At 42.3% G+C, this 25547-nt stretch overlaps 1 protein-coding gene across 4 annotated transcripts in view; it reads right to left on the reverse strand.

Annotated features, from left to right (window-relative positions):
• LOC110520038 (cadherin-13) overlaps positions 1–25547 on the reverse strand; it is a 606276-nt gene that overhangs the window by 170027 nt on the left and 410702 nt on the right. For all 4 annotated transcript variants that reach the window (XM_036974547.1, XM_036974542.1, XM_036974537.1 and 1 more), the window contains one exon: positions 8153–8331. In XM_036974547.1, coding sequence (XP_036830442.1) covers positions 8153–8331 — 179 coding nt within the window. The remainder of the gene's footprint in view (positions 1–8152; positions 8332–25547) is intronic.

Below are 25547 nucleotides of genomic sequence, written 5' to 3' on the forward strand. Positions count from 1 at the left end.
TACTTCTAGCACCTTAGAAATGTTTTTTTTTCTTCTGTTATTTCTTACATTAATAGCCCTGAAAATGTATTGTGTTATTACATACGTACAGAGCGGAGGTAACTCATCAGCATTACCAGCATTTTTGGCCAGAAATACGAATTTCGCGAATCGGATGCTTTGTTCGTACCCCCCAGAGCATTTGAACTGATTCTAGAGGCTGATAAAAACACAGCCGGTGGAGAAGAGGTATTCAGAGTGGACTCTGAATACAAACTCAGGAGGCTCAAGAAATTTGGCTTGGCCCCTAAAACCCTCACAAACGTTTACTAATGCACAATTGAAAACATCCTGTTGTGCTGTTTCACCACTTGGTACGGCATCTGCACCGCCCGCAACTGCAGGGCTCTCCAGAGGGTGGTGCGGTCTGCACAACGCATAATCGGGGGTAAACTACCTGCCCTACAGGACACCTACAGCACCTGATGTCACAGGAAGGTCAAAAATATAATCAAGAACAACAACCATCTGAGCCACTGCTTGTTCACCCCTCTATCATCCAGAAGGCGAGGTCAGTACAGGTGCATCAAAGCTGGGACCGAGAGACTGAAAAACATCTTCTATCTCAAGGCCATCAGACTGTTAAATAGCCATCACTAGCACATTAGTGGCTGATGCCCTATATACAGTGGTTCCTCCTTTAAAAGTTGCGTCATACTGTGGAACACCTTGATGGCTGCTGCAGCATTCTGTGGCACGTTATCTAATTGTCAGCTATTTCTTCTGTTGATAAAAGTTATTGCTAGTTTGACCAGCCGAAGGCATCTTTGAGAAGCATTTGATAGTCTTCTATATTGGCATTACCAGAGAAATGAAAACCTTTTTTTTCTCATTACATAGTATATGGGATTGATTTTAAGAAATTTGGCTTAATTAATTTGATTAATATTATGGTGTTTATATTCAGAGAAAAATGAAAACAATTAAAACCTTCAGGGATTCCGTTAGGATATAATGGAAAATGTGGCACTGTACAACGTGACGGTCGAAAGTAGGCTACAGCATGAGGATTGGAGGATTCTACATTGTTTGCCTTTATTAGACAACTTTGTTCCAATATTTCTGTAAATCAGTGATATTCATTCCCATAGTAATTCGTTATGGATTCATAACTAAATCAACATCTGCATTTTGAAAGAGTGTTTTTATCATTATTTTATTAACGAAAGCATAACGATGCTGATGAAGAAATACAGTACTGTACATTATATGCTTTTACATTTGGATAATAAAGCATTTAAAGCATTTTTAAGAAAAAAGCCACCTGCATTTGTGTATTAGGCTACTGTGCAGTCTGACAAGTAAACATAGCATACAGTACATACTGTAGTAAACATGGGAAAGTGCCTAATTCCTTACATAAGGGAGAGCAGGCCATGTCCAGACATTCTCAGTGACCTCAAGTACTCACTGACTCTGTCTTTAATGCTTTTTCGGATTGCATCGGTCATGGGCGGAAACTCCTGAGACACAGTATTTGCCTCGGGATCCATCCCAGTTTGTATTCTGTGCCCACGTGTGGTATATCTCATCGGTTACACATCCTTGGAATAGCAGAGCAGCATAACGGTCCGGGCGGCCCTTGCTGTGCCTGGTGAGCATTTGGTCAAGTTATGTTGTCAGAAGAGGAATGGAAATGTCAGGGTGAACAGACAACCTGACGAACCCACCACGTATTTTGACTCTGCCCGTCGGAGGTGGAGTTCCAGACACCACATGTGTGCCTGGCATGGATTGTGACTCCATCTCCTTCCTCGCCCGCCAATGCCACCTGACTCTCTGCTAATGAGGAGTGACTCTCCGCCAATAGAACCTGGTTCTGAACCAATGCATCAGCTGTTGCCCGTATCTCTGCCCTCAGAGAATGTTTCTCTTTCTGATGGTTTGCCTTCAATGACTCAATCTCGGTCTTCAAAGTTTGAATCTCACCCATGAGCACCTTCATCAGATGAGCAGAATGGTACCGCCCTGAGCCCCCATCGATTACAGTGGCCTATGATAGAAATGGTATATCAATTAAGAATTCAAAGTGATTACAACAACAAATGCTGATTACACATTTTAAGAATCTAGCTTAACTAACCGCTTTCTTGGCAACCATGAGGTTTTTCGGTGCGGCCCGTTGTCCAGCCCTTTGTCCACTGATCTCCATGGATGGTTGTCAGCATGGATGTAAGCTCTGCAAAAACACATCCACGTTTGTAGTACACAATTATCAATTTTATTACACAGTATGCCTACACATTGATAGGCTATATACCTTATTCATTCATATATAAAATGCTATGAAACCAAAATACCTTTAGTTTTGGTGATCCTCTCAACTCCGGTTAATTTTCAAGTCCTTTGGTGGTTACAGTCCTAACCCTGGAATGGGTAGAACCATAGAAAGAAGCTGGCTTGATGAAAACAATGTCTGTTATCTTTGGTCGCAATGTATTTTTTTGTTGTTAAACAACTCGTTTTTGAATGGGAACTGTGTTAAGGGTGGAGTTTCGGGCGGGGTGAGGAAAGGTGTGACTTTCAGGTTACAATAGGCTATAAGTATACAGCAGATTGCTGATTGTCCTCACTCAAAGGCTTTTCAAGAGTCCTTCAGTAGAGTCAAGAGAGAAAAGGGGGTAAGGTACTTATGGGGGGTCATAAACCATACCCGCAGGCCAACGTCATGACAACACCTAGCTCGGCTATTAGACAATTCTTCAGTAAAGGTTGAATAGTCTATTGTTCAGCTAATAGCCCATCTTACTACGCTTGTGAAAAACTAGTAATAATACTTTTTACCCTTTCCACATGTTAAAGATTCCAATAGATGAAGTGTTTTTATCCACAATCGGCCCCAACCCCAATTAATACATTTGGACACAATTGATAGCGTGCTGGACTTCGGGCTAGAATGTTGAGTGTTCGAAACCTGCTCCCTGCTTGTTTCATTACATTATTATGCCGGTCTCAGAGCAAATTGCCTGGATTGTTACTACCATCTCATTCCTTGCCCTCTTCCACGAGTCAGTCTCCGCCTGAGTGGCTCGCCTCTGGGCGTGCTGGCGGGATGTACTGTTTTTTTCTGTATATATAAATTACAAATCAGCATTTACTTAAATCATGTTTCTAGTCTATTGAATATTTACAATGTGTAGTCATTGATGTCCCAGGAGCAGGAGTGGTAAACACTGTTGAAGTGTATAATTGTAATACATACATGCAGACACATCATCATTCAAAGAATGGAGTTTGATACACTTGGTAATGAATATGACTGAAAAAAACTTGCTAAATCGAGATTTTCATAATTTAACTTTATGACAAAAAATATGCACAATTGTTTGTCTCTACATTAACTAAAATATTCCTCTCAAATATAATTTTTTGCTTGACTCGTTATGACGTTATAACTACTTACATTTGCTCCACCATAATGTTTTGTCAGCCTTCATTTCTGAAGAAAGTCATCATGGACGTGTGGCTCGCGTCAAATTCCTCATTGGAACGCTGGGTACCTCTAAGTCCCACGGTGTAAGCTCTCAACTTTCAATAGAGGAACCACTGTACATAGACTTGACATCACTGGCAACTTTAATAATGGAACACTAGTCACTTAATTATTATTATTATTTTTTTACATATTTTGCATTACTCATCTCATATGCATATACTGTACTCTATTCTATTGTACTGTATTTTAGTCTATGCCGATCTGACATTGCTCATCCAAATATTTAGATATTTTTAATTCCATTCCTTTAGATTTGTGTGTATTGTGTGTATTGTTGTGAAATTGTTAGATACACAAGCATTTTGCTACACCGGCAATAACATCTGTTAAACACATGTATGTGACCAATAACATTTGATTTGATTACATTCAATACAACTCTGTAATCATGCATTGATTTCTCAACAGAAATCAATAGCATCCTTCATGAGCACACAGACCAGGCACTCAAAGTATGCATTAGACACAACACTAACACATTTATCAATTCATCATCTACAGTATGAGAGTTATTGAACAGAGATCCACACATTGCTGTTTGCTAGTGATTCCCCTGTTCCAGCTGAGAGGTTTCTGTTGGACTTGTTGGACACAGCCAATGCTGGTGGATGAGTTTGTATTACGTCAATTAAACCGTGCTTTAAGTGTCTGACAACAGCTAATATTCCTCTTCCACGAGCACAGTGAATCGATGTTCTGGCATTCGTCACCCCGCTGAAAAAGCAATCATGTAGTTGCCTTGCTCCAGTTAAGGAAGACGCTGCCTCTGCTTGCTCATTGGAATGCACCACCGACACCCACACAACCACTACGCCTTCCCTCATCCCCCTCCTCACCTCCCCAGCACAACGACCCCTCTCCTGCTTCCTCCGTTCGCCTGTCTCTAGTCTCTTTAATGATAGTCCAATTCAGTTTTCTCTCAATATCAAATCATTTCTGGGTAACAATTAAGTACCTTGCTTTTCGATTAAAATTGTCAAATGATCAATGGTCAAACATATCTTCTCAAACAATAATTTTGCTCTGACTTTTTGTATATGGTCATGGTGGTAACTCCAAGTCACCCCACTTTAACAGATAATCATAGTTCACCATTCCCGTGCATCTCACTAAACCGCACTCCTGCCATCAGAGCGAGATCGCAGTCAGAAGAGAAAGGACTCATTGGATTGTTCCTCAAGTTTCTGTATATGACTTTTGTTAGTGTGTGCATTTAATTGTCAGTAAGGGAGAGTGGGATTATGCCTAAATGGTACATTGAGCCACCCTTGTTTCTAGGAAACCATAAAAAAAATGAATAATTTGACCAAATATTTGAGAAGAGGTCATAATTTCATGGAGACTGAAGGGAGAAACCACATGGAAAAAGTTAGCTCCCAAAAACTTTTCACAAAGTAAATTCATTTGTTGTGTTAGAGGTTTAATGATGCTTGTATCTAAACCAAAGTAGATCATTTTAAGATAGTACAATACATCAGTTTGTGTCTTTATAAGCTTCAATATGAGGTCCAAAACCTAGCATGAAAGTTTTTCCTTGTAGTTGTGTGGGCTATCATAGTAAAAATGGTGACCTTGGGAAAAGGTCAGCCAATGGTTGAGCCAAAGGCTAGTTGAGTTTTCTTCCCAAGCCTAATGCAAGGCATTACCACTAAGATATGAGCTAACAATAGTGCCTGGCCTATGGTAAAAAGTGTTTTAAAAAAGTACAAAGTGTTGTTAGGTGTTGTTAAAAAACAAAAAATTGATTGTGATCGTGTTGAATTTTGTTTGGGAAAAAGACATGATGGACATGGTTTTAAAAAGGTAGAGGCAATATTTCATTCAGTACAGAAATGTATAACTTTGTCCCGCAACTCAACTTACCAGGGTTACACAACATCCTGAAATATATGTAGATATCTTTGTTAGAAAGAATACTACAGTATATTTCCCTTGACGAAGTGATGCTGAATGTAAAACATGGCTCAACTTACCTCAATCTCCCCTGCTTTCCTACATGTCAATTACTTCAGTTGGGTGTTGTTAATTAAGGAAGTCAAGTTAATATTTAACATGTTCATGAATTATTTCCTTTCATGTGTCTCATGCTACTGCTAGCCAGTTATGCCAGAATGTTAGCCAGTATTGTTAGATTGTAAGGCCTGGTGGTGAAGCTCTCATGTATTGTTTCAAGGGAAATATATTCATTTTGTATTGTCTGTTTATGCAAATACTGTAGCTGTGTTTATGGACATTCAGCACCTTTATGTAGCCTCATGCTACCATGTACTGTATTTGTGATATGTAGCATATAATTTAGCCTGTGCCTCATGGCACAGTTACTATTCCATGTCATGGTATTGTGCACATCTTGGATACATTGCAGTCACATTTCAATTACTTAATATGTCATTCCATTGATGTATATTTAGCAAATGCCTACCAGTAAATGGGCCTTTAATAGGCTGAATTCATAAGGCGATGGGGAATCATATTGTGTTAGCTTTCTGCTGTGTTTGAGAATTCAAAGCCCTTTTGGATGAGTTATTTGTACAGCTGTCACTGCTATCTTGATATCCTTGCGTTTTTTCTCCTCTCCGTTCTCGGCCGTCTGCTCCGCCCCCCTCTTCTCTGAGAAGAGGTCGCCAGGTCGCAGTTGCAAAAGAGAACTTGTTCTCAACTAGCCTACCTGGTTAAATAAAGGTGAAATAAATCAAATAAAAAGAGCAGGCAGGCCCGTTGCCCTAGGAACCCCAGACTCCACACAGAAACAGTACTGTTCTTCCTTCAGACGAACATGAGCCAAAACTTTGTTCATTTGCACAATGTCTCTCGATCACATTCGCTTGTAAATGTCCAATCTCACCAAACAATGACATTTGGTAGCTTCTACCTATATATGTATAACTTTATGAGCTGGATTGCCTGTCTATGCACTTAGATTATTTTTGTTTGCACTCATTAGCATATTTAGCTAGCAGCCCCAATGGAAATTCGCTATTACAATGGGTCGGACCCCTAGATGGGGAATTATTTGTATGTGTGTGACCCGCCTGTTAGCTTGCACGATTCTTGCCATTCTCCTTCGATCTCTCTCATCAACATGCTCTTTTTGGCCATAGGAATGCCGCTGACAGGATGTTTTTTGTTTGTTGCACTATTTTTGGTAAACCCTAGACACTGTTGTGTCTGAAAAGCCCAGGTGGAAGGCCAGTTCTGAGATACTGGATCTGGCAAGCCTGGAACTGACAATCATATCATGCTCAAAGTTGCTTAGGTCACTCACTTTTCCCATTCTAATGTTCAATCGAACAGTAACTGACCACCCCGATTCCTGTCTGCTTGCTTTATATTAAAAGTGAAACAGCCTCAAATCTTCTTGGGTATGATGCTACAAAAGCTTGGAACACCTGTATTTGTGGAGTTTCTTCCAATAATCTCTGCAGATCCTCTCAAGCTCTGGCAGGTTGGATGGGGAGCGTCGCTGCACAGCTATTTTCAGGTCTCTCCAGAGATGTTCAATCGGGTTCAAGTCCGGGTTCTGGCTGGGCACTCAAGGACATTCAGACGTGTCCTGAAGCCACTCCTGTGTTGTCTTGGGTGTGTGCTTTGGGTTGTTGTCCTGTTGGAAGGGGAACCTGCGCCACAGTCTGAGGTCCTAAGCGCTCTGGAGCAGTTTTCATTAAGGATCTCTCTATCGTTTGCTCCATGCACCTGTCCCTCGGTCCTGACTAGTCTCCCAGTCCCTGCCGCTGAAAACATCCCCACAGCATGATGCTGCCTCCACCATGCTTCACCGTAGGGATGGTGTCAGCTCTGCTCCAGACGTGACACTTGACATTCAGGCCAAAGAGTTCAATCTTGGTTTCATCAGACCAGAGAATCTTGTTTCTCATGGTCTGAGAGGCTTTCATGTGCCTTTTACTGAGGAGTGGCTTCTGTCTGACCCCTCTACCATTAAGGCCTAATTGGTGGAGTGCTGCAGAGATGGTTTTCCTTCTGGAAGGTTCTCCCATTTCCACAGAGGAACTGTGAAGCCCTATCAGAGTGGCCATCGGGTTCTTTGTCACTTCCCTGACCAAGGCCCTTCTCCATCGACACAATCCTGTCTCAGAGCTATACAGACAATTTTTTGGACCTCATTGCTGGATTTCTGCTCTGATATCCACTGTCAACAGAGGGACCTTATATAGATAGGTGTGTCTCTTTCCAAATCATGTCCAATCAATTGAATTTACCACATTCTACAACCAATCAAGTTGTAGAAACATCTCAAGGATGATCAATGAAAACAGGATGCAACCTGAGCTCACTTTCGAGTCTCATAACAAAGGGCCTGAATGCTTATATAAATAAGGTATTTTATTTTCGCTTTGTCATTATGGATAGATTAAGATTTTTTTTAAACCCATTTTAGAATAAGGTTGTAACATAACAAAATGTGGAAAAAGTGTAGTGGTCTGAATACTTTCTGAATATACTGTATATATAAAACACAAGAAAATCAAAAAAAAAAAAAATCTGTCTGCACCGGGCCTTTAAAACTTCATGGTAGCGAGGCAGTGAGACAGAAGCAGTGTTTTGGGGGCCCATCAGATCAGTCTGGAGAGGCTCCCAGCCCAATCAAAGCACACCCACCTCTCTGTCCAGAAGTGTGGGGGAGATGACAGTGACAATGTTGCCGCTCTCTGGGTTGATGTAGAACATGTTGGGTGAGGGTTTGTCGGGCGACTGCCTCACAATGTTGTAGCGCAGCACCGCGTTCTGCAACCTGGGGTCATCAGCATCCTCCGCTGTCATCGTCATCACCACGGTTCCTATAGAAACAGATAGTTTACTGTTAGAAGGTTACAGCACTATCTCAGTTCTTATTTATGTATATGATTTTATTTGATATTTTATAAACAATACAAAACATACACATACAAATGACTACATCATACAAACATCACTACATCACACCTGCCCAGAACCACTATCCCCCACCCCTAAGGGCACCTTTATCACTTTCTGCCACATGCACTCAAACTGCACAATTTTGGTACATTTTTTGATAATAAAGCATTTGACCTTTCCATTGCATGAACGACGGAGGATTGGCTGATTTCCAGTTTTTGAGTATACATTTTTTTTGTCCAACCCATCTGGTATCTCACTGCACCCTCATATGGCATGTGTTGAAATATACAGACAGACAAATTAAAAGTACATTTACATTGCAATATCTCTGACATCCATCTTTCCATCTCCGCCCATAACATTATTGAGTCATTAGTTTACACTTCAGACATGACTCTGCCGTTGTGCTGTCAAAGTTCTTTACGTCACCAAATCACAATTATGATGAAAATATGAGCCTGTCAAACCTACACTGAGACAAAGGCCAAGAATGGCGACAGACATCAGTCAGAATACTCTGGGTCACTCTGAACACACATCCTTTTTACTAATGCATTCTCTTCAAAAACATTGGTCATAACGATATACCTAATGTAATTTAGTAATGGAACAAAGATGTGGTGCCCTCCCTGCATCGGAGCTGAAATCCCAGTCAAACCTTGACATATCCTCAACCCCCCATACTCTTGTCTGACCTCAGTGACGAACCTCACACCTCCACTCTACAGGCAAGAAAATATGTTTACTGCTGTGAAGCCAATCTCTCTCCCACCTCATATCTCTTCTGAGAACAGCAAGGCATTTCTGTGGAGACTGAAAATTGAGTTTGGAACGCTATGGTTCACTCATAGAATGCAGAGTGCAAATTACGAGTGGGCCAGGGGGGGCTAAACCGGCCGGAACGAGATATATATATATATTTTTACATTTAACCTTTATTTAACTTGGCAAGTCGGTTAAGAACTAATTCTTATTTACAATGACAGCCTACCCCGGCCAAACCCGGGCGACGCTGGGCCAATTGTTCGCCGCCCTATGGGACACCTAATCATGGCCAGATGTAATACAGCCTGGATTCAAACCAGGGACTGTAGTGGTGCCTCTTGCATTGCCTTAGACCACTGTGCCCTTCGAGCCCGACATCTATTTAAATAATTACATTTGTATTCATTTTATTAATCATATAAATTATAAATGTTAGAATTGTTCTTCCACTTTGACATTATTGATTATATTGTGTTGATTGTGGACAGAAAAATGACAATTATATCCATTTTAATCCCAGTTTGTAATTATTATTTTTTAAATCAAAAGGTGTCTGAATACTTTTACAAGGCAATATAAAGTGGGTAAAACAGTATGTAGACATTATTAAAGTGACCAGGGTAAAATTCCTATATGTACATAGGGCAGCAGTCTCTAAGGTGCAGGGTAGGGTACCAGGTAGCTGGCTAGTGACACTGTATTTTTAAAGCTTTGTTGTGTGTGTGGGTGAGTGTCTGTGTCTGTCTACTGAGAGCTCTAATTAGCCTGTAGACGGATTACTGCTTTACCGACCACTAATCACCTCAGCAAAGCCTCATAAAACATTGAGGTGAACAGTCAAGGATGTCGGCTAAAACTAAAAAGCCTTGCCAAAGAGACTTAAACAAGGCCTGTGTTTCTGTATGGGTACTATCAGAGTGTGAATTATACCGTGACATTAGGTCTACAATCTTGTAGTCTGAATTTATTGATACCTTTTTTTGTAAAATGGAAACAGGGAGTACAGGAGGGGCTGAGCACACCCCCTTATGGGGCCCCAGTGCTGAGGATCAGAGAAGTGGAGATGTTTTTTCCTACCTTCACCACCTGGGGCAGCCCGTCAGGAAGTCCAGGATCCAATTGCACAGGGCGGTCTCAAGCTTAATGATGAGCTTGAAGGGTATTATCGTTTTTAATGCTGAGCTGTAGTCAATGAACAGCATTCTTACATAGGTATTCCTTTTGTCCAGATGAGATAGGGCAGTGTGATGGCGATTGCGGACCTATTGTGGCGGTATGCAAATTGCAATAGGTCTAGGGTGACAGGTAAGGTGGAGGTGATATGATCAATAACTAGTCTCTCAAAGCACTTCATGATGACAGAAGTGAGTGCTACGGGGCAGTAGTCATTTAGTTCAGTTACTTTTGCCTTCTTGGGTACAGGAACAATGGTGGCCATCTTGAAGCATGTGGGGACAGCAGACTGGGATAAGGAAATTGAATATGTCCTTAAACACACCAGCCAGCTGGTCTGCGCATGCTCTGAGGACACGGCAAGGGGTGCCGTCTAGGCCAGCAGCCTTGCGAGGGTTGACATGTTTAAATGTCTTACTCACGTCGGCCATGGAGAAGGAAAGCCCACAGTCCTTGGTATTGGGCCTATAGGAAGGGAGATACAAAATAGAATTGTGGTCAGAGATGCCGAAAGGAGGGTGCGGGATGGTCTTGTATGCATCGCAGAAGTCAGAGTAGCAGTGAACAAATGTTTCGCCAGCCCGGGTTCTACAATCCATATGCTGATAGAATTTAGGTAGCCTTGTTAAAATCCCCAGCTACAACAAATGCAGCCTCAGGATATATGGCTTCCAGTTTGCATAGAGTCCAGTGAAGTTCCTTGAGGGCCATCGTGGTATCGGCTTGAGGGGGAATATACACTGCTGTGACAATAACCGATGAGAATTCTATTAGGAGATAATACGGTCGGCATTTGATTGTGAGGAATTCTAGGTCAGATGAACAAAAGGACTTGAGTTCCTGTTTGTTGTTACAATTACACCATGAGTCGTTATCATGAAACATACACCCCCACCCTTCTTCCCGGAGAGATGTTTATTTCTGTTGGCATGACGCGCAAAGAATCCCGGTGGCTGTACTGACTCTGACAGCATATCCCCAGAGAGCCATGTTTCCGTGAAACAGAGTATGTTACAATCCCTGATGTCTCTCTGGAAAGCAACCCTTGCCCTAATTTCATCTACCTTGCTATCTAAAGACTGGACATAGCAATTAATAGCAATCAAAATACACATATTTAGCAATAACAATATGTTTATGTGACCAATATATTTTGATTTGCTTTGTTTGCAAAGGTACATTGTCCCAAGGGTGTTGGCAGTCATAATGTAAGTAACCTAATTTATGTTTTCTAACTCCCCTGAATGCCTCTGTCAATCCAACAACTATTATCAGCAGTAATAATGTGCCTATGAACCTGAGTTATACTGTTAGCACAGAGGCATTTTGGCCTCGTAGGAAGCCAACAGCTCAAACATAAATCTCACTGTCATGTCTACCTCTGATAAGCTTCCCTCCCAGTAAAGCAATAAAAATAATAAAGAATTCAAGAAAAGCACTACAAATAGCTCACATTATTAACATACATAGCCTCAGAAACAAGGTTCATGAAATCAATAGCTTGCTAGTAACAGATCAAATACTGACTTTCACTGGAACTCACTTAAATAATTCCTGTGATTATATAGTGGCAATACATGGTTTCAACATCTACAGAAGAGACAGGAATGCTAATGCTTTTTATATACGGAGTCATATTCCTGTAAAGCTTAGAGAGGATCTCATGTCAAATATTGTTGAAGTAATATGGCTACAGGTTCACCTGCCTCACCTAAACGTCTATTATTGTGGTAAATTTTTATAGACCAACAAATGCTAACAGTTAGTGTCTGTATAATATATACAGTATATAGGCAGAAACTTCAATAGGAAGTTCAACATTGGTCTGATCAATCAAAATCTATGCTTCAAGATTGTTTTGATCACGTGCACTGGGATATGTTCCGGGTTGCCTCTGAGAATAACATTGACCTATACACTGACTCGGTGACTGAGTGTATCAGGAAGTGCATTGGCAATGTTTTTTCCACTGAGACGATTAGAACGTATCCAAACCAAAAAACATGGATAGATGGAAGCATTCAGGCAATTGTTAAAGTGCGAACCATCACATTTAACGACGGCAAGTTGACTGGGAACATGGAAGAGTACAAATAGTCCAGCTGTGCCCTCCCGTTAGGTAATCAAACAGGCAAAACGTCTGTACAGAGACGAAGTGGAGTTGCATTTCAATGGCTCAGACACGAGAGGTACATAGTAAGGACTCCAGACAATGATGGATTAAAAGAGGCAAAACCAGTGATGTCGCAGACACCGATGCCTTGCTACCGGACAACCTAACCACCTCCATCACCCTCAAAAAAACAGTGCCACCCATGCAGGCCACCTCTGCTCACGAGGACTGTGAGCACTCATTCCCTCAAGGCTGCCGGCCCAGATGCCATGCCTAGCCGTGTCCTCAGAGTATGTGCAGACCAACTGACTGGAGTGTTTACGGACATATTCAATCTCAATGCTTCCAGATGTTCACCATTGTTCCTGCACCCAAGAAAGTGAAGGTAACGGAACTACATTACTATCGCCCAGTAACAGCAACTTCTGTCATGAAGTGATTTGATTTAGGGGGCGCTATTTTAATTTTTGGATGAAAAACGTTCCCGTTTTATACAAGATATTTTGTCACGAACGGATACTCGACTATGCATATAATTGACAGCTTTGGAAAGAAGACACTCTGACGTTTCCAAAACTGCAAAGATATTGTCTGTGAGTGCCACATAACTGATGTTACAGGCGAAACCCAGATAAAAATCCAACCAGGAAGTGCCGCATTTTTTGAAACCGCCTCATGCCAATGACACCTTATATGGCTGTGAATTAGCTACGAATGAGCATAGTTTTCCACGTATTCCCCAAGGTGTCTACAGAATTGTGACGTTTTTTTACGCATTTCCATTGAAGAATAGCCGTAAGGGAGCATATTTAGCAAGTGGTCACATGGTGTCTCCCGCAGAAAATCTTGCGTAAAATACTGAGGTAGCCATTTTTCCAATCGCTTCTTATGAGAAACCAATTGCCTCGACCAATATATTATCGAATATATATGTTAAAAACACCTTGTGGATGGATCCTAAACAACGTTTGCCGTGTTTCTGTCGATATTATGGAGTCAATTTTGAAAAAAAGTTTTCCGGTCGATTTCTCAGCCAAGCATTATCAACAAACGGGAGCTATTTCGCCTACAAAAATAATATTTTTGGAAAAAAGGAACATTTGCTATCTAACTGGGAGTCTCCTGAGTGAAAGCATCCGAAGTTATTCAAAGGTGTATTTCAAGGCCTACCTTCAAACTCAGTGCCTCTTTGCTTGACATCATGGGAAAATCAAAAGAAATCAGAAAAAAATGTGGAGACCTCAACAAGTCTGGTTCATCATTGGGAGCAATTTCCAAACGGCTGAATGTAAAACGTTCATCTGTACAAACAATAGTATGCAAGTATAAACACCATGGGACCACGCAGCCATCACACAGCTCAGGAAGGACTCAGTTACTCCAGCTCTGTCAGGGGGAATGGACAAAAATTCACCCAAATGATTGTGGGAAGGTTGTGGAAGGCTACTGAAACGTTTGACCCAAGTTAAACAACTTATAGGCAATGCTACCAAATATCAACTCAAATCAAAGTTTATTTGTCACGTGCGCCGAACACAACAGGTGTAGGTAGACCTTACAGTGAAATGCTTACTTACAGGTTCTAACCAATGGTGCGGAAAAAAAGAAGGTATGTATGTGTGTGTTTGTTTGTGTAGGTAAGTTAAAAAATAAAACTACAGTAAAAAGACATTTGAAAACAGAGTAGAAAGGCTATATACAGACACCTGTTGGTCAGGCTTATTGAGGTAGTATGTACATGTCAGTATCGTTACTGTGTGTGTATGCATACAGTGACTATGCATATATGATGAACAGAGAGTAGCAGAAGCGTAAAAAGAAGGGTTGGCGGGTGGTGGGACACAATGCAGATAGCCCTGTTAGCCAATGTGCGGAAGCACTGGTTGGTCGGGCCATTTAGGTAGTATGTACATGAATGTATAGTTAAAGTGACTATGCATATAAGATAAACAGAGAGGAGCAGCAGCGTAAAAGAGGGGTTAAGGGGGTGGGGGGGGGCAGTGCAAATAGTCCGGGTCACCATTTGGTTACCTGTTCAGGAGTCTTATGGCTTGGGGGTAAAAACTGTTGAGAAGCCTTTTTGTCCTAGACTTGGCACTCCGGTACCGCTTGCCATGCGGTAGTAGAGAGAACAGTCTATGACTGGGGTGGCTGGGATCTTTGACAATATTTAGTGCCTTCCTCTGACACCGCCTGGTGTAGAGGTCCTGGATGGCAGGCAGCTTTGCCCAAGTGATGTACTGGGCCGTATGCACTACCCCCTGAAGTGCCTTGCGGTCGGAGGCCAAGCAATTGCCGTACCAGGCAGTGATGCAAGCGGTCAGGATGCTCTCGATGTTGTAGCTGTAGAACCTTTTGAGGATCTCAGGACCCATGCCAAATATTTTTAGTTTCCTGAGGGGGAATAGGCTTTGTTGTGCCCTCTTCACGACTGTCTTGGTGTGTTTGGACCAGTCTAGTTTGTTGTTGATGTGGACACCAAGGAATTTGAAGCTCCCAACCTGCTCTACTACAGGCCCGTCGATGAGAATGGGGACGTGTTCAGTGCTCTTTTTCCTGTAGTCCACAATCATCTCCTTAGTCTAGGTTGTTATTTTGTCACCACTCGGCCAGGTCTCTGACCTCCTCCCTATAGGCGGTCTCGTCGTTGTCGGTGATCAGGCCTACCACTGTTTTGTCGTCAGCAAACTTAATGATGTTGTTGGAGTCGTGCCTGGCCATGTAGTCGTGGGTGAACAGGGAGTACAGGAGAGGACTGAGCACGCACCCCTGGGGAGCTCCAGTGTTGAGGATCAGCGTGGCAGATGTGTTGCTACCTACCCTCACCACCTGGTGGCGGCCTGTCAGGAAGTCCAGGATCCAGTTGCAGAGGGAGGTGTTTAGTCCCAGGATCCTTAGCTTGGTGATGAGCTTTGAGGGTACTATGGTGTTAAACACTGAGCTGTAGTCAATGAACAGCATTCTCACATAGGTGTTCCTTTTGTCCAGGTGGGAAAGGGCAGTGTGGAGTGCAATAGAGATCGCATCATCTGTTTGGGCGGTATGCAAATTGGAGTGGGTCTAGGGTTTCTGGGATAATGGTGTTGATGTGAGCCATTACCAGCCTTTCAAAGCACTTCATAGCTACGGACGTGAGTGCTATGGGTCTGTAGTCATTTAGGCAGGTTGCTTTGTGTTCTTGGGCACAGGGACTATGGTGATCTGCTTGAAGCATGTTGGTATTTCAGACTCAATCAGGGACATGTTGAAAATGTCAGTGAAGACACCTGCCAGTTGGTCAGCACACGCCCGGGGCACACATCCTGGTAATCAGTCTGGCCCCGCAGCCTTGTGTTTGTTGACCTGTTTAAAGGTCTTACTCACGTCGGCTACAGAGAGCGTGATCACACAGTCATCCGGAACAGCTGATGCTCTCATGCATGCCTCAGTGTTGCCTGCCTCAAAGCGAGCATAGAAGTGATTTAGCTCCTCTGGTAGGCTCGTTTCACTGGGCAGCTCGCGGCTGTGCTTCCCTTTGTAGTCTGTAATAGTTTGCAAGCCCTGCCCCATCCGACGAACGTCGCAGCCGGTGTTGTACCATTCAATCTTAGCCCTGTATTGACGCTTTACCTGTTTTATGGTTCGTCGCAGGTCATAGCGGGATTTCTTGTAAGCTTCCGGGTTAGAGTCCCGCACCTTGAAAGCGGCACCTCTACGCTTTAGCTCATTGCGAATGTTGCCTGTAATCCATGGCTTCTGGTTGGGGTATGTACGTACAGTCACTGTGGGGACGACGTCCTCAATGCGCTTATTGATAAAGCCAGTGACTGATGTGGTGTATTCCTTAATGTCATCGGAAGAATCCCAGAACATGTTCCAGTCTGTGATAGTAAAGCAGTCCTGTTGTTTAGCATCTGCTTCATCTGACCATTTTTTTATAGACCGAGTCACTGGTGGTTCCTGCTTTAATTTTTGCTTGTAAGCAGGACTCAGGAGGATAGAGTTGTGGTCGGATTTAACAAGTGGAGGGTGAGGGAGAGCTTGGTACGCATCTCTGTGTGTGGAGTACAGGTGATCTAGAATTTTCTCCCTCTGGTTGCACATTTAACATGTTAATAGAGATTTGGTAGAACTGATTTATGTTTCCTTGCATTAACCCCTCTGGGATATGTGAGAACAAAAGCCAGGGGAAAGGCAGCGCACCAAATTCAAATAAATTACTATAAAAATCAAACTTTCATTAAATCACACATGCAAGATAGCAATTTAAAGCTACACTTATGAATCCAGCCAACATGTCACATTTCAAAAAGTATTTTCGTTGAAAGCAAACAATGCTATTATCTGAGGATAGCACCTCCGTAAACAAAGAGAGAAACCATATTTCAACCCTGCAGGCGTGACACAAAACGCAGAAATAAGAATATAATTCATGCCTTACCTTTGACGAGCTTCTTTTGTTGGCACTCCAATATGTCCCATAAACATCAAATCAAATCAAATCAAATCAAATCAAATTTTATTTGTCACATACACATGGTTAGCAGATGTTAATGCGAGTGTAGCGAAATGCTTGTGCTTCTAGTTCCGACAATGCAGTAATAACCAACAAGTAATCTAACTAACAATTCCAAAACTACTGTCTTGTACACAGTGTAAGGGGATAAAGAATATGTACATAAGGATATATGAATGAGTGATGGTACAGAGCAGCATAGGCAAGATACAGTAGATGGTATCGAGTACAGTATGTACAAATGAGATGAGTATGTAAACAAAGTGGCATAGTTTAAAGTGGCTAGTGATACATGTATTACATAAGGATACAGTCGATGATATAGAGTACAGTATATACGTATGCATATGAGATGAATAATGTAGGGTAAGTAACATTATATAAGGTAGCATTGTTTAAAGTGGCTAGTGATATATTTACATCATTTCCCATCAATTCCCATTATTAAAGTGGCTGGAGTTGAGTCAGTGTCAGTGTGTTGGCAGCAGCCACTCAATGTTAGTGGTGGCTGTTTAACAGTCTGATGGCCTTGAGATAGAAGCTGTTTTTCAGTCTCTCGGTCCCAGCTTTGATGCACCTGTACTGACCTCGCCTTCTGGATGATAGCGGGGTGAACAGGCAGTGGCTCGGGTGGTTGATGTCCTTGATGATCTTTATGGCCTTCCTGTGACATCGGGTGGTGTAGGTGTCCTGGAGGGCAGGTAGTTTGCCCCCGGTGATGCGTTGTGCAGACCTCACCACCCTCTGGAGAGCCTTACGGTTGAGGGCGGAGCAGTTGCCGTACCAGGCGGTGATACAGCCCGCCAGGATGCTCTCGATTGTGCATCTGTAGAAGTTTGTGAGTGCTTTTGGTGACAAGCCAAATTTCTTCAGCCTCCTGAGGTTGAAGAGGCGCTGCTGCGCCTTCTTCACAATGCTGTCTGTGTGAGTGGACCAATTCAGTTTGTCTGTGATGTGTATGCCGAGGAACTTAAAACTTGCTACCCTCTCCACTACTGTTCCATCGATGTGGATAGGGGGGTGTTCCCTCTGCTGTTTCCTGAAGTCCACAATCATCTCCTTAGTTTTGTTGACGTTGAGTGTGAGGTTATTTTCCTGACACCACACTCCGAGGGCCCTCACCTCCTCCCTGTAGGCCGTCTCGTCGTTGTTGGTAATCAAGCCTACCACTGTTGTGTCGTCCGCAAACTTGATGATTGAGTTGGAGGCGTGCGTGGCCACGCAGTCGTGGGTGAACAGGGAGTACAGGAGAGGGCTCAGAACGCACCCTTGTGGGGCCCCAGTGTTGAGGATCAGCGGGGAGGAGATGTTGTTGCCTACCCTCACCACCTGGGGGCGGCCCGTCAGGAAGTCCAGTACCCAGTTGCACAGGGCGGGGTCGAGACCCAGGGTCTCGAGCTTGATGACGAGCTTGGAGGGTACTATGGTGTTGAATGCCGAGCTGTAGTCAATGAACAGCATTCTCACATAGGTATTCCTCTTGTCCAGATGGGTTAGGGCAGTGTGCAGTGTGGTTGAGATTGCATCGTCTGTGGACCTATTTGGGCGGTAAGCAAATTGGAGTGGGTCTAGGGTGTCAGGTAGGGTGGAGGTGATATGGTCCTTGACTAGTCTCTCAAAGCACTTCATGATGACGGAAGTGAGTGCTACGGGGCGGTAGTCGTTTAGCTCAGTTACCTTAGCTTTCTTGGGAACAGGAACAATGGTGGCCCTCTTGAAGCATGTGGGAACAGCAGACTGGTATAGGGATTGATTGAATATGTCCGTAAACACACCGGCCAGCTGGTCTGCGCATGCTCTGAGGGCGCGGCTGGGGATGCCGTCTGGGCCTGCAGCCTTGCGAGGGTTAACACGTTTAAATGTCTTACTCACCTCGGCTGCAGTGAAGGAGAGACCGCATGTTTTCGTTGCCGGCCGTGTCAGTGGCACTGTATTGTCCTCAAAGCGGGCAAAAAAGTTGTTTAGTCTGCCTGGGAGCAGGACATCCTGGTCCGTGACTGGGCTGGATTTCTTCCTGTAGTCCGTGATTGACTGTAGACCCTGCCACATGCCTCTTGTGTCTGAGCCGTTGAATTGAGATTCTACTTTGTCTCTGTACTGACGCTTAGCTTGTTTGATAGCCTTGCGGAGGGAATAGCTGCACTGTTTGTATTCGGTCATGTTACCAGACACCTTCCCCTGATTAAAAGCAGTGGTTCGCGCTTTCAGTTTCACACGAATGCTGCCATCAATCCACGGTTTCTGGTTAGGGAATGTTTTAATCGTTGCTATGGGAACGACATCTTCAACGCACGTTCTAATGAACTCACACACCGAATCAGCGTATTCGTCAATGTTGTTGTCTGACGCAATACGAAACATGTCCCAGTCCACGTGGAGGAAGCAGTCTTGGAGTGTGGAGTCAGCTTGGTCGGACCAGCGTTGGACAGACCTCAGCGTGGGAGCCTCTTGTTTTAGTTTCTGTCTGTAGGCAGGGATCAACAAAATGGAGTCGTGGTCAGCTTTTCCGAAAGGGGGGCGGGGCAGGGCCTTATATGCGTCGCGGAAGTTAGAGTAACAATGATCCAAGGTCTTTCCACCCCTGGTTGCGCAATCGATATGCTGATAGAATTTAGGGAGTCTTGTTTTCAGATTAGCCTTGATTAGCCAGATTAGCCTTCGTCCTTTTGTTCGATAATTCCGTCGATATATATCCAGAATGTCCATTTATTTGGTGCGTTTGATCCAGAAAAACACCGGTTCCAACCTGCTCAACGTGACTACAAAATATCTTAAAAGTTACCTGTAAACTTTGCCAAAACATTTCAAACTACTTTTGTAATACAACTTTAGGTATTTTTTAACGTAAATAATCGATAACATTGAAGACGGGATGATCTGTGTTCAAATACAGGAAGTAAACAAACTGAAGCATGCTTTCTGGTCACTCGCCTCTATCTAACAGTACACTTCAAGTGACCCTAGTTCAAGATGGGCGTATTTCTTTATTACACAAAGGAATAAGCTCAACCAATTTCTAAAGACTGTTGACATCCAGTGGAAGCGATAGGAACTGCAAGAAGGTCCCTTAGAAATCTGGATTCCCATTGAAAAGAGAGTGACCTGAATAATTTTGTCCTTGGGGTTTCGCCTGCTAAATAAGTTCTGTTACACTCACAGACATGATTCAAACAGTTTTAGAAACTTCAGAGTGTTTTCTATCCAAATCTACTAATAATATGCATATCTTATCTTCTGGGGATGAGTAGCAGGCAGTTGAATTTGGGCATGCATTTCACCTGGATGTGAAAATACTGCCCCGTCACCAAGAAGTTCAAGTCTTCGGCCACTAGGAGCTTATTTCCTTCTACAGCTGACTGAGTGTGGTCTTAGTGCCAGCATCTGTCTGTGGTGGTAAATAAACAGCCACGAAAAGTATAGCTGAGAACTCTCTAGGCAAGTAGTGTGGCCTGCAGTTTATCACAATATACTAGCAGTATATCCTTAGATTTCGTGCACCAGCTGTTGTTTACAAATTTGCACAGACCGCCCCCCTCGTCTTACCGGAGTGTGCTGTTCTATCCTGCTGGTGCAGCGTGTATCCCGCTAGCTGAATATCCATGTCGTCATTCAGCCATGATTCCGTGAAGGGAGATGATTCCGTGAAGCATAGGATAACAGTTTTTGATGTCCCGTTGGTAGGATATTTGTGATCATACCTCGTCTAGTTTATTGTCCAATGATTGCACGTTGGTGAGTAATATTGACGGTAACGGCAGCTTTCCTCGTTGTCTTTTGCGGGTCCGGATGAGGCATCCGGCTCTTCATCCTCTGCGTCGCTTCCTTTTGCGAATAATTGGGACGTCTGATCTGTGGGGTGTTTAGAGAATATCGTGTGAGTCCTGCTTGTTATTGTTGTTGTTGTTGAAGAAATCTTCATCTAATCCGAGGTGAGTGATCGCTATCCTGATATCCAAAAGCTCTTTTCTTCCGTAAGATACGGTTGCAGAAACATTGTGTATAAAATAATTTACAAATATTGCGAAAAACCCCCACATAATAGCACAATTGGTTAGGAGACGGCCATCTCCTTTGGCGCCATACGTGTCAATTGAGTGTATGTAAACTTCTGACCCACTGGGAATGTGATGAAAGAAATAATAGCTGAAATAAATAATTCTCTCTACTATTATTCTGACATTTCACATTCTTAAAATAAAGTGGTGATCCTAACTGATCTAAGACAGGGAATTTTTACTAGGATTAAATGTCAGGAATTGTGAAAAACTTAGTTTAAATGTATTTGGCTAAGGTGTATGTAAACTTTCGACTTCAACTATATATTCGTTCAAATATTTCTTAATTTCTTACATTTCTTTCTTTAGCTTTTGGGGATTTGTGTGTATTGTTTTATGTTGTTTTGTATTGCTACACTGTTGGAGCAAGGAACATAAGCATTTCGCTACACCTGCGATAACATCTAATAAATATGTATATGCAAACAATACAATTGTATTTTATTTGATGTGTGAAATGCTTGATGTGTGAAATGCTCTCTGTTGGTATGTGATACCAACAGGGAGGTATATTTTCTAGGTGACCTAAATATTAACTGGCTTTCATCAAGCTGTCCACTCAAGAAAAATATTAAAACTGTAACCAGTGCCTGCAACCTGGTTCAGGTTATCAGGCAACCTACCAGGGTATTTACAAACAGTACAGGAATGAAATCATCAACATTTAATGATCACATCTTTACTAATGCTGCAGAAATCTGCTCTAAAGCAGTATCCACATTCATCGGATGTAGTGATCATAATATAGTAGCCATATCTAGGAAAACTTAAGTTCCAAACGCTGTGCCTAATATAGTGTATCAGAGATAATACAAGAGGTTTTGTAGTGATTTTCTATGTTGAAGATGTAAAGAATTTTTGCTGGTCTGTGGTGTGCAATGAGGAGCAACCAGATGCTGCATTTGACACATTTAGGAAATTGCTTTTCCAGTTACTAATAAGCATGCACCCATTAAGAAAATGACTCTAAAAACTGTTTAATCCCCGTGGATTGATGATTAATTGAAAAATGGTATGGTTGAGAGGGATGTGGCAAAATAAATGGAAAATAAGTCTGGCTGCACAGCCGATTGGGATCATACTGTAAATATAAAAATCATGTGACTAAACTAAACAAAACGAAGAAGAAACTGTACTATGAAACAAAGATAAATAATATGATGACAGTAAAAAGCTTTGGAGCACCTGAAATGATATTTTTGGGAAAAAGGCAAACTCAGCTCTACCATTCATTTAATCAAATGGCTCATTCATCACTGAGGATGATAGCAGACTACTGTATATTGCCACTACATATGTTTCCTTCTCTTCAATCTAAGCCTACAGGAAAGTATGTTCCCTCAGGCCTGGAGGGAAGCGAAAGTCATTCCGCTACCCAAGAATAGTAAATCAACCTTTACTGGCTCAAACAGCCGACCAATAAATTGGCTGAACGAAACTGATAAGAAGATTGTGGGAGCTGTTTTGTTAGACAACAGTGCAGCTTTTGACATTATTGATTATAACCTGCTGCGGGAAAAACTGATGTGTTATAGATTTACATCCCATGCTATATCGTGAATCGAGAGTTAACTATCTAACAGAACACAGAGGGTGTTCTTTAATGAAAAGCCTATCCAACGTATGTCTGTCTTTGACCTGCCACTGGCAATGAGTAAGGCATGTATTCTGATGACTCAACACTATACACGTCAGCTACCACAGCGAGTGAAATCGCTTCAACACTTAACTAATAGCTGCAGTCAGTTTTAGAATGGGTGCCATGAAATAAGCTAGTCCTTAATATTTAAAAACTAAAAGCATTGCATTTGGGACAAATCATTCACTAAACCCTAAACCTCAACTAGATATTGTAAAGAAATTGAGCAAGTTGACTAAAGACTAAACTGGTTGGTGTAACCTTGGATTGTAAAACTGTCATTGTCAAAACATACTTTAGGTAGACACACACACAGGCACACACACAGGCACACACACACACACACACACACACACACACACACACACACACACACACACACACACACACACACATACATACATACATTGCAATGTTGTTATATTGCTGTATTATGGATTTTGTATTGCATATACAGTGCCAGTATTCGCCCCCCTTGAACTTTGCGACCTTTTGCCACATTTCAGGCTTCAAACATAAAGATATAAAACTGTATTTTTTTGTGAAGAATCAACAACAAGTGGGACACAATCATGAAGTGGAACGACATTTATTGGATATTTAAAACTTTTTTAACAAATAAAAAACTGAAAAATTAGGCGTGCAAAATTATTCAGCCCCTTTACTTTCAGTGCAGCAAACTCTCTCCAGAAGTTCAGTGAGGATCTCTGAATGATCCAATGTTGACCTAAATGACTAATGATGATAAATACAATCCACCTGTGTGTAATCAAGTCTCCATATAAATGCACCTGCACTGTGATAGTCTCAGAGGTCCGTTAAAAGCGCAGAGAGCATCATGAAGAACAAGGAACACACCAGGCAGGTCCGAGATACTGTTGTGAAGAAGTTTAAAGCCTGATTTGGATACAAAAAGATTTCCCAAGCTTTAAACATCCCAAGGAGCACTGTGCAAGCGATAATATTGAAATGGAAGGAGTATCAGACCACTGCAAATCTACCAAGACCTGGCCGTCCCTCTAAACTTTCAGCTCATACAAGGAGAAGACTGATCAGAGATGCAGCCAAGAGGCCCATGATCACTCTGGATGAACTGCAGAGATCTACAGCTGAGGTGGGAGACTCTGTCCATAGGACAACAATCAGTCGTATATTGCACAAATCTGGCCTTTATGGAAGAGTGGCAAGAAGAAAGCCACTTCTTAAAGATATCCATAAAAAGTGTTGTTTAAAGTTTGCCACAAGCCACCTGGGAGACACACCAAACATGTGGAAGAAGGTGCTCTGGTCAAATGAAACAAAACTTGAACTTTTTGGCAACAATGCAAAACGTTATGTTTGGCGTAAAAGCAACACAGCTGAACACACCATCCCCACTGTCAAACATGGTGGTGGCAGCATCATGGTTTGGGCCTGCTTTTCTTCAGCAGGGACAGGGAAGATGGTTAAAATTGATGGGAAGATGGATGGAGCCAAATACAGGACCATTCTGGAAGAAAACCTGATGGAGTCTGCAAAAGACCTGAGACTGGGACGAAGATTTGTCTTCCAACAAGACAATGATCCAAAACATAAAGCAAAATCTACAATGGAATGGTTCAAAAATAAACATATCCATGTGTTAGAATGGCCAAGTCAAAGTCCAGACCTGAATCCAATCGAGAATCTGTGGAAATAACTGAAAACTGCTGTTCACAAATGCTCTCCATCCAACCTCACTGAGCTCGAGCTGTTTTGCAAGGAGGAATGGGAAAAAATGTCAGTCTCTCGATGTGCAAAACTGATAGAGACATACCCCAAGCGACTTACAACTGTAATTGCAGCAAAAGGTGGCGCTACAAAGTATTAACTTAAGGGGGCTGAATAATGTTGCACGCCCAATTTTTCAGTTTTTGATTTGCTAAAAAAGTTTGAAATATCCAATAAATGTCGTTCCACTTCATTATTGTGTCCCACTTGTTGTTGATTCTTCACAAAAAAATACAGTTTTATATCTTTATGTTTGAAGCCTGAAATGTGGCAAAAGGTAGCAAAGTTCAAGGGGGCCGAATACTTTCGCAAGGCACTGTATGTTGAAGTAGAGTTGAGAGTAGTAATGTACTGTGTGATGTATGGTTTTATTTTGTATTTGCCTTAATCTTGTTTAGATCTCAGGAACAGTAGCTACTGCCTTGGCAGCAGCTAATGGAGATTCCTAATAAATACAAATACAAATTACACATTTGCATCATACTTCTAATCATTATTCTTGACTCTCGAAACAGAGATGTAAATGTATAAACCTGGAAACTTTGTTCCTGTGCTGTCACCTTCTGCTTGTAGTGGTAGAGATAAAGAACTAAGAAAGTGGATCTGGTTATTACTTGTCTAGCCTAGTGGTTAGAGTGTTGGACTAGTAATCAAAAGGTTGCAAGTTCAAATCATCCCTGAGCTGACAAGGTACAAATCTGTTGTTCTGCCCCTGAACAGGCAGTTAACCCACTGTTCCTTGGCCGTCATTGAAAATAAGAATTTGTTCTTTTAACTGACTTGCCTAGTTAAATAAAGGTAAAATAAAAAATATCAGGAGTAGGATTTACCCTTGGACATAATGCTAGGACGGGTGGGATCGGTGAGGTAAGAGAGTTCAATTCCATGTCTCTACAATGGATAATCATGGAGTACACTCTACTTTAACTTGCTCTCTCTGTAGACACTGTGGTTCTCTATCTAATTCTACAAAACTGCTACAGTAACCATCCACAACATGGGGTAATAAACAGCTCAGCCATCAGTCTAATATAACTGTTGGTGAGCTCTTGTGACTCGTCTCCCAAACCCTCTCTATGTCATCTGGTGGAGCTCCCTGGTCGCATGCCAAAGGTCAAATGACTGGGCTCCTGACATGATTAACA

Source organism: Oncorhynchus mykiss, chromosome 1, assembly GCF_013265735.2.
Source record: "Oncorhynchus mykiss isolate Arlee chromosome 1, USDA_OmykA_1.1, whole genome shotgun sequence".
NCBI classification, from domain to species: Eukaryota; Metazoa; Chordata; class Actinopteri; order Salmoniformes; family Salmonidae; genus Oncorhynchus; species Oncorhynchus mykiss.